This window comes from Mesoplodon mirus (genome assembly GCF_964341445.2).
Source record: "Mesoplodon mirus genome assembly, chromosome: 12".
Taxonomy (NCBI): domain Eukaryota; kingdom Metazoa; phylum Chordata; class Mammalia; order Artiodactyla; family Ziphiidae; genus Mesoplodon; species Mesoplodon mirus.
In genome coordinates, this window is record NC_138988.1 from 98,680,902 (window position 1) to 98,696,807 (window position 15,906).

A 15,906-nucleotide genomic window follows, 5' to 3' on the forward strand; every position below is an offset into this window, starting at 1 on the left:
GAATAATTATGATAATATTAACATGTCTTTTTCCTAAATTGTACCTTGATTTTTAAAAAATAAATAAAGGGGGCAAGAATAGAAGGCTAACTTCTTCCTTCCTCAGATTTTAAAATGGTTGTACCCAATTTAAATGAAACTGATCTTCCATTATATTCTCTTCTCTATCATTCCCAGTTATTCTCCCCAACACTCCACAGAGGAAAAGCTTAATTATTTTTCAGTGGATGGGCATTTTAAGACAAATATGTGTGTATGTATGAATGTATTTATTTTTATTTTTTAGAAAATGTTAGGAGAATTATCTTCAAATGCCAATCAAATAAAAATACACAATAGCCCCAAAGGTGGAAAACAATATATTAATTTATTTTCAAGAAAACAACATGGAACATCATCAAAAACAAAGTTTTCAGGGCATCTCCAAGGGCTAGCAGAAACCCACTAGTCCAAACACTACACTCTTCCAATATTAAAGTACTTAAGACACAGAAGAAATGACCAACAATGGACATGTAAACATCTTCTATTCCAAAAGATTTCTTGTTCTACAAGAGAAAGATCCAGTGTAAAGCAACCCTTCTTCTCAAGTGGTATCATGTAAATTAGTTGAAAAAAAAAGGTGATCTTCAGATTCTGCCTTTAGCTCTGGGTGTGTTCGCTACCCCTTGACTCTTCATCAACCAATACAGTTCCATCTTTTTTTTCAGTAGCAGGAAAAAAAAAAGGCTTTACTTCAAAGTCACTAGAAGTCATTAAATATGATTAACATTCAACAGGCACAATTACAGAAAAAAATAATGTTGCGTGGATTAAATGTATCATTAATTGTAGTTACTGTTTTTCATTAGAATAAATAAATATCAAGCAACTGGATGGAATATAAGAGTAGACTTCATATTCTTCTGAGGTGACAGGATGTTTTCTCAATATTAACACTGAGACCATTCTGGGATGCTAAATATGGCTTTACTTCACCTTCTCTAAATGTTCCACCTCAGGAAATGAACAAAGGAGACCAATAAGAGAATCCCGATTCTCAGACAGAGAACTTGTTTCCTAATGCTGACTAAAAACCTCTCTAAGCCTCACTCACTTCATTTGCAAAATGGGGGTAATCATGCGAGCTTCCCAAGAGCGTTGTGAGATTTGAAGGCCATGAGACGTAAGGAGCAAGCAGAACACCTAGAACACAATTGGCTGTGGCTTCCGTCTCCTCCTTCCCTTCTCTCTTGGGAATAATCTGATTTAGACCTCACTTTGTAATTTCTGATATCCTGGGCCTGATATCACAGTCTACAACCCTGCACAGGAAGGTGTTAAAATACAGCCACCCTGTGAGATTCTCTAGAGCAGCCTTTCCCACGTTGACGTTATTGCCAGGACTTTTAGAGTGAAAAAGCTTCTGACTTAACTTCTCCTCGTCTCTGCATGTGTCTGGTGTATAATAAACACTCAAGAAATACTTATTGACCAGATGCTGAATGAATGAATTGGATACATGAATGGGACGAAGGATAAGTGACCAAAAGGCTCACACACATTTGAAAGCTTTTAAAAATCCAGGCACTCCTTTGACCCCCCAGGCATTGCAAAGCTACCCAGAGAACACTATGGACTCCTTAAAGGCTCACGGGGCAGAATTTGGTCTCCAACTTTGCAGATAAGATCACTTTGGTCGGGGTGGAGAGCAGTGGCAATAAAGGAAAGTGATTTACTCTGAGATATTCAAGGCTTGAAGCTAAACCCATGCAATAGCACCTCTCTTCTAGAAATTCTTCATGCTTCAAGAACTTTTCCACGTTCTCAATGGAAAACAAGAAAATGGGATCAGAGCACATTCTGACAAACATTCAAGAAACTGATTCCCCCCGGGGGCCTTTTACTGAAGCAGCAGGCAGGGACTGCTGTCTTAAATTCTGTCTCCTGTGAATGGCTTTAAATTCTATACAGAACTTTAGACACAGGAAACTTGAAAATGCTACTGTTGAAACTCAGGAACAAGATCTAGTTCTCAGTTCTAGGAGCTCAAGCTGTAAAGGAGATTGGTCAGTTACCCAAAAAAGCGATTTCTATGCCTACGTGCAGGTAAGAAAAGAGCAGGGGATATCCATCAATGTGTGGCTAGAGATCTGTTATAAAAGATTCCTTCTTCAAAGAAACCCAATTCTTTTTCTCCTAAATAGTATTATCCACAACTCTGCTTTTCGTTAGAACATTTATATACGATGAGGATCAGATGCAAATCTGAGGACAGTTTATCACTGATCAGAACATTAGCCTGATACAGAGTGAGCCTCAAGAAACTGCCAGAGTGGCCAAAGCGCCAGCATCACTGCGCAACCATCCTGACAGCATATTTCATGGTGTCCAGAGAATATTTTAACATGTTGTAATGTAGTCAGGTCCTGAAGCCATAACCTTGGCCCTGACACTGTTCATATAACCCAGGCCAAGTTTTTCTCACAAAGAAAAGCTCTCCTTTCCAGCTGTGATTTTCCTGCAGTCGTGAGTGGCAGTAGGTCAAAAATACCAGCTGGGCTGTATTGCAATTTCACTCTGATTTAGGGTTCTTTCTCTAAGCCTCAGCTCTAGGCATTCCACAGTCAGGGGGTACGTAGTGAGCTCAAACTTGTTAGCAAAGAGGCTTGACGAATCAATCAACCACTTTAAGTCTCCGTTTCCATAGATACAAATGCCATGGACGTAGTGGCCTGTAAAGGAAGAGAACAAGAAACAGTGAAAACAGGCTTGTTTTTTGAGTCAGGGGTAGTGAGCTTGCAAAATGGTAGGGTTACTGCCTGACTGCTGCGTGGCTAGCGCTGTGTCAAGGGCTACGGGATTGTGATGAAACAGCGTTGTGCTGGCCCAGCCCACGAGGCAGTTAAACTTTCTACGGGGAGAAAGAGGTACAAACATGCATTTGAAGAAAATGAGAGTTAAATAATACAAAGAAGTAACACAACAGGCATCACAAGGCCGTTCATGGACTGTATCATGAACTTTGGATTTCATGGATGAGAAGTTCTAGAAGTGTACAGATGGGAGAAGTCTTTATGGGCTGTATTGGTCAGGTCTCTTCTCTGAGCTCCAGCCTGGTCTAGCCAAGTCCCTGCTTTATCTCTCCTCTTAGGTGAGTCATAAACCTCACCCATTGGTCAGGTCTGAAGTCCTTAATCCTCTCCAAGTCTTCCCCATCACAATCCACAGCAAGTCTATTCTTCAGTGCCCTGGGCACTTCTCCCCCTTTTTTTCACACCCCACATCCAATCTGGTAGCAATCCTGTCAGCTCAACCTTCAAAATACTAATAGAATTTGACCACTTTTCACCACCTCCACTACCTGCATCCTAGTCTAAGCCGCCTCCATCTTCCTGTCTGAATTGTTACAATAACTGGTTTCCAGCGCCTCCATTCCCAGCACAACAGCCAGAGTGATTGTTTTCAATGTAAGCAGAAGATGTCTCTGCTGCTCAAAACCCTCTAATGGCTTTTCATCTCATTTGCAGTAAAAGCCAAATTCCTACCAATGGCATTCAAGACTCCTCAGACTCTGGCCCGCTCATCACCTGGACTCACCTCCCACCACTTACTCATTCAGTTATAACCTTTAATAACCCTTCCCAGCTAGGTGGTTTGTGACCACCTAGAGGGGTGGGATAGGGAGGGTGGGAGGGAGGGAGATGCAAGAGGGAAGAGATATGGGAACATATGTATATATATAGCTGATTCACTTTGTTATACAGCAGAAACTAACACACCATTGTGAAGCAATTATACTCCAATAAAGCTGTAAAAAAACCCCAAAAAACCCTTCCACATTCACATCAGCCACACTGGCCTCCTTGCTGGTCCCAAGCACCCCCAGGCATCCATCCGTGTTTGCTCTTTCTCCCCTGTACCACGTCCTTCTACCAGACAGCCTCAAGGCTCCCTCTGGCACCACCCAGGTCTCTGCTTCAAGGTCATCTTCTCATGAGGCTGTCTCTGACCTCCTTCCCTTCTTTCCTGATTCACTTTCCTTTGGTCACTTATTACCAACAAACGTGTTTGTTTGTTTATCGTCTTTCTCCTCAGACTAGAATATAAGCTCCTGAAGAGCTACAATTTGAGACCATTGTGTTCACTTCTGTGTCCCCAGCCTCTGGAACAGTGCCTGGTAAATATTAGGTGTTAAATTAATAGGTGTTGAATAAAAGGGTAGAGAAGGATGCGTGGAGAGTTCACGGGTGGGTAGGATTGGGAAGCATCAGGGGGATGGATGGGAAAGCATCAGGTGGGAAAATGCCTCTGGAAAATGTAGAGATGAGAATTTTCTGCTAGAATAGAGTTTGTTGGGGAACAGGTTCAAAACAAGGAAGTTGGTACTCTTTGCAGCATTTGTTTGCATATGGTAGAACGACTATGGTCGACTGACTTAAAATAGATGAAAGTTGGGCCTCTTTTATCCCATAAAGGGTTGGGCCTTTTTATCCCTTTCTTATGAAAGGGCTGGAGAAGTGGTGTTTTTTTTTTTAATTTATTTTTGGCTGCGTTGGGCCTTCATTGCTGCACAGGGGCTTTCTCTAGTTGTGGCGAGCAGGGGCTACTCTTCGTTGCGGTGCGCGGGCTTCTCATTGCGGTGGCTTCTCTTGTTGCGGAGCACGGGTTCTAGGAGAGCAGGCTTCAGTAGTTGTTGCATGCGGGCTTCAGTAGTTGTGGCTTGCGGGCTCTAGAGTTCAGGTTCAGTAGTTGCGGTGCACGGGCCTAGTTGCTCTGCAGCATGTGGGATCTTCCTGGACCAGGGCTCGAACCTGTGTCCCCTGCACTGGCAGGTGGATTCTTAACCACTGTGCCACCAGGGAAGCCCCTGAAGAACTTTTTTGAATAGAAGAATCAAATGATGAAATAGATTTTAGCACGATTAATTTTGCAGAGCTTTGCAGGGTACATTAGGAACCAATCAAGAGACTACAGTAATTGTGTAAACCAGAGAGTTTGTTCAAAGTTAATGGCTGCCATGAGTGGGAAAAGAAGGCTATTAGAGGTAGAGCACAGAAGGACTGACGGGACTTGGTGATTAACTCAAGGTGGCTGGAAGGAAGTTCAGCAGACAGAGAGAATCACTGGAGAAAAAAGCCGGAGTTTAAGGAAGTTAAAGAATAACCGGGTAGTGGGTGGGAAGACCTCGGTACGTGGGCAGCACGCCCATGCTTAAGAAATGGCTGGGCTTCCCTGGTGGCGCAGTGGTTGAGAGTCCGCCTGCCGATGCAAGGGACGCGGGTTCGTGCCCCGGTCCGGGAGGATCCCACATGCCGCGGAGCGGCTGGGCCCGTGAGCCGTGGCCGCTGAGCCTGCGAGTCCGGAGCCTGTGCTCCGCAACGGGAGAGGCTGCAGCAGTGAGAGGCCTGCGTACCGCAAAAAAAAAAAAGGCAGTGAACAGGAGAGATTTCAGGCTGGATCAAGTAGAGGGTGCCTAGACAGCTTGGTCTTCAGGATAGAGGCAGTAAGTACACCTTTGCTTAGGAAAAGAACCAGCAAAGGGGGAGACACTGAGAATGCAAGAGAGCAATGGGATAATTTAGGGGGATCCACACACAACTGGGACCAGATGGTGACCTTGGTTGTGATGATAGGTAAGTTTTCCTCTTGAAACAGGAAGCAACAATGAGAGAATGGGTCCAAAATGCTCTAAGATGGCGGAAAGGGATGACATGACAAAGGAATTGATAAGAAGATTTTAATCAAATGTCTTCAAAGTTCTTCCTAAAGTTGAACTGATCACTTTTTGAGAGTAGAAAGGCTGTTTTAACATAAGATTGGGAGCTTAAAGGTGGGCAGGGGCTTCCCTAGTGGCGCAGTGGTTGAGAGTCCGCCTGCCGATGCAGGGGACACAGGTTCGTGCCCCGGTCCGGGAAGATCCCACATGCCGCGGAGCGGCTGGGCCCGTAAGCCATGGCCGCTGGGCCTGCGCGTCTGGAGCCTGTGCTCTGCAACGGGAGGGGACACAGCGGTGAGAGGCCCGCGTACCGCAAAAAAAAAAAAAAAAAAAAAAGGTGGGCAGAAAAACTCAAAAGGTGTACACCGGGAAGAGTACCAGGACAATAATGACGTAAATAAAAGAATAAGTAAGTAGGCAGCCAGAGGGTCTAGCTGAAGGTAGACAGTGGGTGAATTTAGGGCACTTCTGTGACATTCTTCAGCAATGTCCTGCTTCAGGAGCCACAAACGGCAAAAAGCAGATGACAGTAATGATTACGTGTAGGAATCAGCCTTGTAGGATCAAACGGCAAGGGAACCTAAGATGTTAGCAAGAACAGCACACAACAGCTGATACAGTACACAGGCTGGACAAGGGGTCCTCAGAAAGAAACTAGTAGGAGGAGGAAAGTCAAACCTCTGGAAATTCCAATTTTAAAAAAGCAAACACATTTAAAACAACAACAACATATTTCAGATGTGGGGATACAGCAATGAACAAATTGGTCAAAAATCCCAGCCCTGTTGGAGCTTCTATTCTGTTCTGGGGAGAAAGGCAGTAAAATATATAATATGTAAGTTGGTGAAGGAAACTAGTAGGGTGACAAAGAGACTGTAATCAGAGATGGGAGCTCCAAGTTCAAGACCATAGGTCTAGAATGGTACTCTGTGATTTGAAATGCTAAGAGAGTTTGTAAAGTGGGTACACTCACAGGTTTGGAACAAATCCTATTACTCACAGCCAAGGGGAAAAGGTCCAGATTGTGTTACTGACTTGCTGGTTTAGCAAAATGTTTTATTTCCTCTGGAGTATGTCTTTTTCTTTTCCCTGTAGAGTGGTCTGGGGACAAACATTTTTTTATCCTATGAACCCTGTATGGCTTTCAGATGGCATAACAGATACTAAGAGAAGAAAAAATGAGACATTTGTTTGAGAGGGGCGTGGGCTACCCAAACATCGTACCCTGTGTAGGTTCCTGGCTAGGGGCTATCTTCATGGCCCCTATCTGTCATGTAGGGTAAAGGTCCCTATAAAATGCAAACCTGACTTGACTATACCTTCTCTACTGAGGTAGGTCCTGGATACAGGTGATGACAAGGAGACTGAAGGTAAAGCTCTACTTGGGTGGGTTGTGTGTGTGGCTGAAACACAGTGGACAGGAGCTTTGGCGGGGGTGGGGAGGGCTAGAGCTGTAAAGCAATCACATCATGTGGGTCCTTGTTGTGGATGTTGGAGTCAAGTGTCACAGCTGGAGAAGAGGTGGAGAAGCAGATCAGAGGATGACCACAGTGGTTCTAAAGGGAAGGTGATCGAAGGAAGTGGAGAAGGCAACCTATCCCCAATATTGGGACCCTAACTGATGGAAATGGTCCATGTTCTAAGGAAGACCCAGGAGATCAAAGAGCAAAGTACCCTCGTCTCCATCCTCCTCCCCCCACTAGGAGGGCAGGCCACGATGAGAATGCAGGCAGGTGGCAATGAGCTGTCCTCTGGGGAACATGTGGGCTGATTGAGGTAAAGGTGTGACTATGCTTAAGAACAGATTGTGCAGTGACACGAGGATGCTGCCATCCATAATGGAAGGGGACCCCCGAGAGACAGACACCGGAAGGAGGGTGAGCGTAATGGAAAGACGTAGAGAAGCAGCAGTTGGGAGGTTTTCATCTGAAACATTAGGTGTAGATAAGAGGGGCTGAGGACAGAGCCGTAGACTGAGTGGAAGAGGGGAGGAGGCCAAACCTCGTTACCACAGGGAGAACAGGGCAAACCTTCCTATTCACTCACTCATCCGTTCGCACGATCACTTATTCACTGTATGTCTATTTACTGCCTGTTGTTATGGGCTGAATTGTATTTCCCCCAGATTCATATGTTGAAGTCCTAACCTTCCAGCACCTCAGACTGTAACTGTGTTAGATGTAGGGCCTTGAAAGAAGTAATTAAGTTAAAATGAGGTCATGTGAATGAACCCTAATCCAATATGACTGGTGTCCTTATAAGAAGAGATTAGGGCACAGACACGCACAGAGGGTAGGTCATGTGAGGACACGGAGAAGACGGCCATCTACAAGCCAAGGAGAGAGGCCTCAGAAGAAACCAAACCTGCTGACACGTTGATCTCGGACTTCCAGCCTCCAGGACCGTGAGGAAACACATTTCTGTGGTTTGAAACACTCAAGTCTATGGTACTTTGTTATGTTGGTCCTGGTCAACAAATACACATGCCCACCATGTACCAGGCAAGCGTTTGAATATACACCAGGGCTGATGAAAAGCCTTCTTTACAAGGTTCTGTAGAAATGAAAACTACTTGTTTTCTAGTTCTTATCCACTTGGAGGGGAAACCTCTCTTGTTGCTGTCACCTGCCATCGTGCCAGAGCTGCAGCAAACACCTCCAAGCCACCTGAAAACCTGTCTGTAGGGGGAGCAGAGGCTGACATGAGGGATGGGAGTCAGTGGTAAGAACATGACGTCACTTCTCATCCTGACCACTTTCTCCTCGTAACCGCTGCACGCCCAAAGGAGCAGCAAGAGGAATGAATAATAAGGAAAAGGCAGAAACTAGCAAGAAGAAAGCACCATTATGATTTGAACCTACCTCTACATCGCCCTAGGTAATTATAAGCTGGAGAATGTCTTTACGATACTTAGATTTACTTTTCAAGGACCGTGTCTTGAAGCCTCTTGCTACTCTGTTTAATAATTCACAGATTGGTCTAAATGAACCAGCAGGGCTCTCTGTGAGAACCCCTGTATTCCACAACCTTCATGCCAATACCAACAAGCAGCGTGGCCTCATAGTTTCAAATGAATGCCTCACCGTGGCAGCCTCCGTGTTTATCTTCCATGTCAAACCACTTTACAGCTCTGAGGTTCCCGGCCCACGATGCATTTGGCATGGAGCCAGGAACACCTGCAATGTTGATAAAGAAGAAAAGCAGAAATAAGAACCAAGAAAGAAAGGTGTCAATTTCATCAGTTAAGCTTCCAAGTCATGCTTATTTTCCCCCAGTATATTATCTTTCATTTCAGATTTTTCATCATTGGTACAAAACCCCACAGCAGGCTTATAGTGCGAATGCGAATAGTTGGTAGTTATGGATCTAGACTTGCCACCAGCAAAAACAATCTATTGGTTTTATTCATAATTTGTGCCCAAGCCTGCGAGAAATGCCATTGCATGAAAACATAATGCAGGTGAAGAAGCTGGAGATTTTTGGTCTCAATGCCTTTTAATTAAATTTACTTTTTAAGGGACTTCCCTGGTGGTTCAGTGGTTAAGAATCCACCTGCCAATGCAGGAGACACGGGTTTGAGACCTGGCCCGGGAAGATCCCACATTCCACAGAGCAACTAAGCCCGTGCGCCATAACTACTGAGCCCCCGTGCCACAACTACTGAAGCCTGTGCACCTAGAAGCTGTGCTCTGCAACAAGAGAAGCCACTGCAATGAGAAGCCCGTGCACGGCAACGAAGAGTAGCCCCTGCTCGCCACAACTAGAGAAAGCCCACGTGCAGCAAAGAAGACCCAATGCAGCCAAAAAATAAATAAATAATAATAATAATAAATATTATTTTAAAAAAATAAACAAATTTACTTTAAAAAAATTTTATTGGAGTATAGCTGATTTACAATGTGTTAGTTTCAAGTGTACAGCAAAGTGAATCAGATATATATTTCCATTCTTTTTCAGATTCTTTCCCCATATAGGTTATTACAGAATATTGAGTAGAATTCCCTGTGACATACAGTAGGTCCTTATTAGTTATCTATTTAATGTATAGTAGTGTGCGTATGTTAATCCCAGTCTCCTAATTTATCACTTCCCCCCATGTTTCCCCTTTGGTAACCATAAGTTTAATTTTGAGATCTGTGAGTCTGTTTCTGTTTTGTAAATAAGTTCATTTGTATCATTTTTAAAATTAGATTCCACATATAAGTGATATCATATGATATTTGTCTTTCTCTGTCTGACTTACTTCACTTAGCATGATAATCTCTAACTCCATGCATGTTGCTGCAAATGGCATTATTTCATTCTTTTTTATGGCTAAGTAATATTCCATTGTATATATGTACCAAGCAAGTCTTCTTTATCCATTCCTCTGTCGATGAACATTTAGGTTGCTTCCATGTCTTGGCTATTGTAAATAGTGCTATTATCAAAAAATTTTAGGGTTGGGCCTCCCTGGTGGCGCAGTGGTTGAGAGTCCGCCTGCCGATGCAGGGGATACGGGTTCGTGCCCCGGTCTGGGAGGATCCCATATGCCGCGGAGCGGCTGGGCCCGTGAGCCATGGCTGCTGGGCCTGCGCGTCCGGAGCCTGTGCTCCGCAACGGGAGAGGCCACAACAGTGAGAGGCCCGCATACCGCAAAAAAAAAAAAAAAAAAAAAAAAAAAAATTTTAGGGCTTCCCAGATAACATCTATCTTAAAGCGAAAGCTCAGGAAACAGGCCACTCTATTTCCTTAGTGCTAATAAGTGAGAGAGATTCCAGGGTCACACCTATATGAAGTTTGCAATATTAGACATATGGAACTCAAGCAATCTCTTAACACAATATCCTTTTTATATGCTAAAGTTCTTGTTGAGCATTTGGTGTTGCCAACCGCTGTGCTGGGCAGTAAGAGATAGTGTAAGTAACAAGACAAAATTCCTGATCATCCAGTAAAGATGATGAGCCCCCAAGCAATGGTTTTTTTTTTTTTTTTTTTGGCTGTGTTGGGCCTTCGTTGCTGCACACGGGCTTTCTCTAGTTGCAGTGAGCAGGGGCTACTCTTCACTGCAGTGTGCAGGCTTCTCATTGCAGTGGCTTCTCTTGTTGCGGAGCACTGGCTCTAGGCACGCGGGCTTCAGTAGTTGCGGCACGTGGGCTCAGTAGCTGTGGCTCGCGGGCTCTAGAGCACACGCTCAGTAGTTGTGGCGCACGGGCTTAGTTGCTCTGCGGCACGTGGGATCTTCGCAGACCAGGGCTCGAACCCGCGTCCCCTGCATTGGCAGGTGGATTCTCAACCACTGCGCCACCAGGGAAGCCCAAGCAATGGGTTTTGAGCTTTGAATTTTTCCTAGACTGGTGTGCACTGATTTACCCATCTTCTCTAGTTCTTTCAGTCGTTCTTTTGACCAAAAGTTTACTTGCTGATGCATTATCAATTAATATTTAACTCACCTTTGAACCGTAAAAAGCCTTTAAAAGGGAGAGGAGGGCATTAGGCTGCCATTTTGCTAAACCAGGGCTTTTCCATGTTGGCACTATTGACAATGTAAGCTGGACAACTCCTTGTTGTAGAATCTTCCTTTGCATTGTGTGATGTTTAGCAGCATCTCTGGACTCCACCCACCTGATGCCAGTAATACATATCACCCCAATTGTGACAATCAAAAATATCTTCAGATATTGCCGAATGTCCCCTGGTGGTACAAAATTTCCCTATTTGAGAAACACTGTGCTATCTCCAATAACCCTCTCCATCTCAATAAATTTTGGATGGGTCACAGAGATTGAAGGGTCCATTTAATCACATAGAGTAGGACTTCCTTGGTGGCGCAGTGGTTAAGGATCCGCCTGCCAGCGCAGGGGACACAGGTTCGAGCCCTGGTCCAGGAAGATCCCACATGCCGCAGAGCAACTAAGCCCGTGTGCCACAACTACTGAGCCTGCGCTCTGGAGCCCACGAGCCACAGCTACTGAAGCTCGTGCACCTAGAGCTCATGCTCTGAAACAAGAGAAGTCACCGCAGTGAGAAGCCCGTGCACCGCAACGAAGAGAGAGAAGCCCCAGCTCGCTGCAACTAGAGAAAAGCCCATGCACAGCAATGAAGACCCAACTGCAGCCAAAAAAAAAAATTTTTGGTAAGAACAAAGGTATGGATACCAAGGGGGAAAGGGGTGGCGTGGGAGGAATTGGGAGATTGGGATTGACACACATACATTGTTGTTACTATGTATAAAATAGACAACTGATGGGAACAGGCTGTATAGCACAGGGAACTCACCTAGTGCACTGTGGGAACTCTACCTAACCCACTGTGGTGACCTAAATGGAAGGAAGTCCAAAAGGGAGGGGATACCTGTATGCGTATGGCTGATACATTCTGTTGTGCAGTGGATGCTAACACAACGTGGTAAAGCAACCGTACTCTAATAAAACTTAGTTATAAATTTTTTTTCCTCTTTAAAAACATTAATGAAAACGTGCATTTTCAGACAGAAAAAAGCTCTGTTCTTTTGCCCTCATGTCACATAATAATATATGAGGATTTAAATCAAGTATCGTACTAAGGTCTCCCAGCTAAAATTAAATTTTGCACAGCCTTTTCTGAAAATAGTATGAGTCATCACCTCTGAGGGCTCTCTATCAGGCAAGATTCTTCTTTTCTTGCTGCCAAACTTGAAAATTGTGTTTATAAATGTGGAGTACTCAAGAAAAACACTCTTTATTAAGCAATATTTCTTCCTATTGTTTTAGTTTGCATTTACTACTTTAAAAGTTACTTTACTGCTTGCCTATCCAAAAAGAAGCTTCTTTATTTTGTTCTTAGCACACATTTTAAAAGAATTTAGAATAAAACTCGCCTTGGTTAAGTTAGGGGGTGGGGAGAGGGCGGTTTGGAAAGCAAAGAGATAATCTGGTATATTGACTCATGTCAGCAAGATCAGCTGATGTGATTTTTGTGTCTATTTTGATTAAATAACTATAGCAGGAAAGTATGAATAAAACATTGCCATGACAAAAGGTCCCTTAACCTCTTCTAAAGGATTGCATTTTTAAAAGGACAAAATATTTTTCTTCCCTTTCATTCTCATTAATATTGATCATCACAAACTGACTCTTATTCTGAAACACATTCCATTATTCTAGAGATAAGACCATGACATTTATAATTAATGACTGTTGTCTTTAAAACAAACACAGGGCTTCCCTGGTGGCGCAGTGGTTGAGAGTCTGCCTGCCGATGCAGGGGACGCGGGTTCGTGCGCTGGTCCGGGAAGATCCCACATGCCGCGCAGAGCGGCTAGACCCGTGAGCCATGGCCGCTGAGCCTGCGCGTCCGGAGCCTGTGCTCCGCAACGGGAGAGGCCACAACAGTGAGAGGCCCGCGTACCGCAAATAAAATAAAATAAAATAAAATAAACACATAGGGAGTTCCCCAGTGGTCCAGTGGTTAGGATTCTTGTGCTTCTACTGCTGAGGGCCCAGGTTCAATCCCTGGTCCGGGAACTAAGATCCCACAAGCTGCAATGGCGTGGCCAAGAAAAAACACAAAAAACAAACAAAAAACTCCCCCACGCTTAACACCTATTAACCTCCTGCTAATAAAATTACAAACCTCAACTTCTATACTTTCTATTGGATGACAAATCTCAAACATGTTTGTTTAAATACTATTCATGTTGCGCTTTAAAAATTACACTTGTAAGAGCAGAAGTAGGGAGAGGGACAAACACAGACAACGTTGAATTCTACTTTGGTTTTTTTGTTGTTGCTTTTTGTTTTTTTTGCAAAGAACCCATGAGGCACAGCCATATCCAGCAGGAATGGGAATAGACCCTTGCTTCTGAAATGTGGTTCTTGGACTGAGAGCTTCAATATCACCTGGAAGTTTGTTAGAAATGTAGCATCTCGGGCCCCGCCCAGACCTCCTGCACCAGAATCAGCATCTTCACAAGGTCCCCAGAAGATTCCTGTGCACAATCAAGCCTGGGCTACAGTTGACACTGCCAAGGACTCAGCTTCATTTCCTCCTCTCCTGGAAGTCCTCCCCTCAGCCTTCATCAAGTTTCCAGGTAGCTTCTCATCCTCCTATTCTCACTCAAGTTCTGCTCTTATGAAGGAATCTGGTACTTATATCCTAGTGCCCTCTGCTGAGAATACAGTTGACCCCTGAACAACACGGGTTTGAACTGTGAGGGTCCATTCATATGTGGATTTTTTTCAGTAGTAAATACTACAGCCTTTTGCAATAGGAGGTTGGTTGAATCCATGGACATAGAACCTTGGATTCAGAGTAACCTTGGATACAGGGGAACCTCAGATACAGAGGACACTCAGACACACAGGAAACTTGGATACAGAGGGCCAACTATAAGTTATACTCGGATTTTCGGGAGTCTGCCCCCCTGACCCCTGTGTTGTGCAAGGGTCAACTGTTTATGCATTTGAACCTCGAGATCACCTCCTTGAAGACAATCAGCCCACCTGTCGTTGGGAAAAGCTGAGTTGAGTGGAGGGCCAGTTGTCACGGTGCCTTCGACTTCACAGCATTTGGCCCAGCATTTGGAGATACTGATCAACCTTAAGGGAATGGATGAGTGTGGCACGCAAGGGATGTGCCATCGCCTTAGGCTTTAGTGCTGATGGTGAGGACCGCTTAGCTGTGTGTGGACCAGACAGCCCTGGTTGCTACCTTGGCTTCCCAGTAGGCTACCATACTTGAAGGTATAATAATGTCCTACTTCTCAGTATTGAAAAATATTTCTTTTACCCTCTTAGCCAGGGCCAACCCATTTCAGTTTGCCCTACAGCAACTGCCTAGGTGGCCACCAATCATCGATTCTCCACATCTGTCCTGTCTTGCACAACTAGTTTAGGGAGAGAGCAAACACTCAGCAAGACTCTAGTGACAGCTCTATTCGAATACTTTGTAGGTATCCCTTGCTTATTATTATTATTATTATTATTATTATTATTATTATTATTATTATTATTTTTGTGTGTGGTACACAGGCCTCTCACTGTTGTGGCTTCTCCCATTGCGGAGCACAGGCTCCAGACGCGCAGGCTCAGCGGCCATGGCTCAAGGGCCCAGCCGCTCTGCGGCATGTGGGATCTTCCCGGACCAAGGCACGAACCCGTGTCCCCTGCATCGGCAGGCGGACTCTCAACCACTGCGCCACCAGGGAAGCCCCCTTGCTTATTATTTTGAGGAGATAATGGCAAGCAAAAGATGGAATAGCCTGAATATACAGTGTGACCACTATTCAGTAAGTAGTTCAATCTGTCTTAGGTTAAAACATACATGGAAACCCCAAAGCTACTGATCCCATTACTTGTGCCAACATCCAGTTGCTCCTTTCACTCCCATAAAAACATCTACTATGGGGCTTCCGTGGTGGCACAGTGGTTAAGAATCCGCCTGTCAACGCAGGGGACACGGGTTCGAGCCCTGGTCCAGGAAGATCCCATATGCCGTGGAGCAACTAAGCACGTGCATCACAACTACTGAGCCTGCTCTCTAGAGCCCGTGCTCCACAACAAGAAAAGCCACCGCAGTGAGAAGCCTGAACACCACAACGAAGAGTAGCCCCCGCTCACCACAACTAGAGAAAGACGGCACACAGCAGCGAAGACCCAACTCAGCCAAAGAAAAAAAAAACCTACTGAAATGACCCACTAATGGGATATACTACTATATCCCACAATACATATTATATATATACTATATATTTTTTAAATACTGGACTAGGTGATTGTGTTATTATGGTTGCTGTTATAATTATGATTATGATTAGTTTGTCAGGAGGGTAGTTATGGGGTATGTGGGTAGACGTCTACCTCAAACCACAAGTATCCTAGGAAGCATCTATTTTGCCTTATTTTTAGGACGGGGCAAAAAAGACACTAATCGTATCAGAGAAAACATTTTAGACTATAAAATCCAATTCTCTCATTTGCTCTTCATAGACTTATTTAAACAAAGATTTGAGATAGTGTTTACAGAGTAAGCAGGAATGTTTTCTTGGGGCTTAGCCTTTATTAGACAAATAATTGCATTTGTTGAATAAACGAATGTGTTTCTTTGAAACGCAAGTTTTATTGGTATTGACTTGACTTTCTCCTTATTGTTCTTACACAGCGTGGTCCTCGTTGTATATGTGGTAACAAATCCCAGCACCTGCTTATTATTTAAGCTCAGATGCATACTTCTTAGCTTGTTAAATAAGC

At 44.3% G+C, this 15,906-nt stretch overlaps 1 protein-coding gene across 7 annotated transcripts in view; it reads right to left on the bottom strand.

Moving 5' to 3' along the window:
* Nucleotides 1–353: 353 nt before the first annotated feature.
* GCNT2 (glucosaminyl (N-acetyl) transferase 2 (I blood group)) overlaps nucleotides 354–15,906 on the bottom strand; it is a 128,296-nt gene continuing 112,743 nt past the window's right edge. For 6 of the 7 annotated variants that reach the window (XM_082638862.1, XM_082638861.1, XM_082638863.1 and 3 more), the window contains 2 exons: nucleotides 8,782–8,874; nucleotides 354–2,714 (listed from right to left, as the gene is read on the bottom strand). In XM_082638862.1, the coding sequence (XP_082494988.1) occupies nucleotides 2,524–2,714; nucleotides 8,782–8,874 (284 nt within the window). In that variant the 3' untranslated portion in view covers nucleotides 354–2,523. The remainder of the gene's footprint in view (nucleotides 2,715–8,781; nucleotides 8,875–15,906) is intronic. The other variant, XM_082638866.1, reaches the window with a different exon arrangement.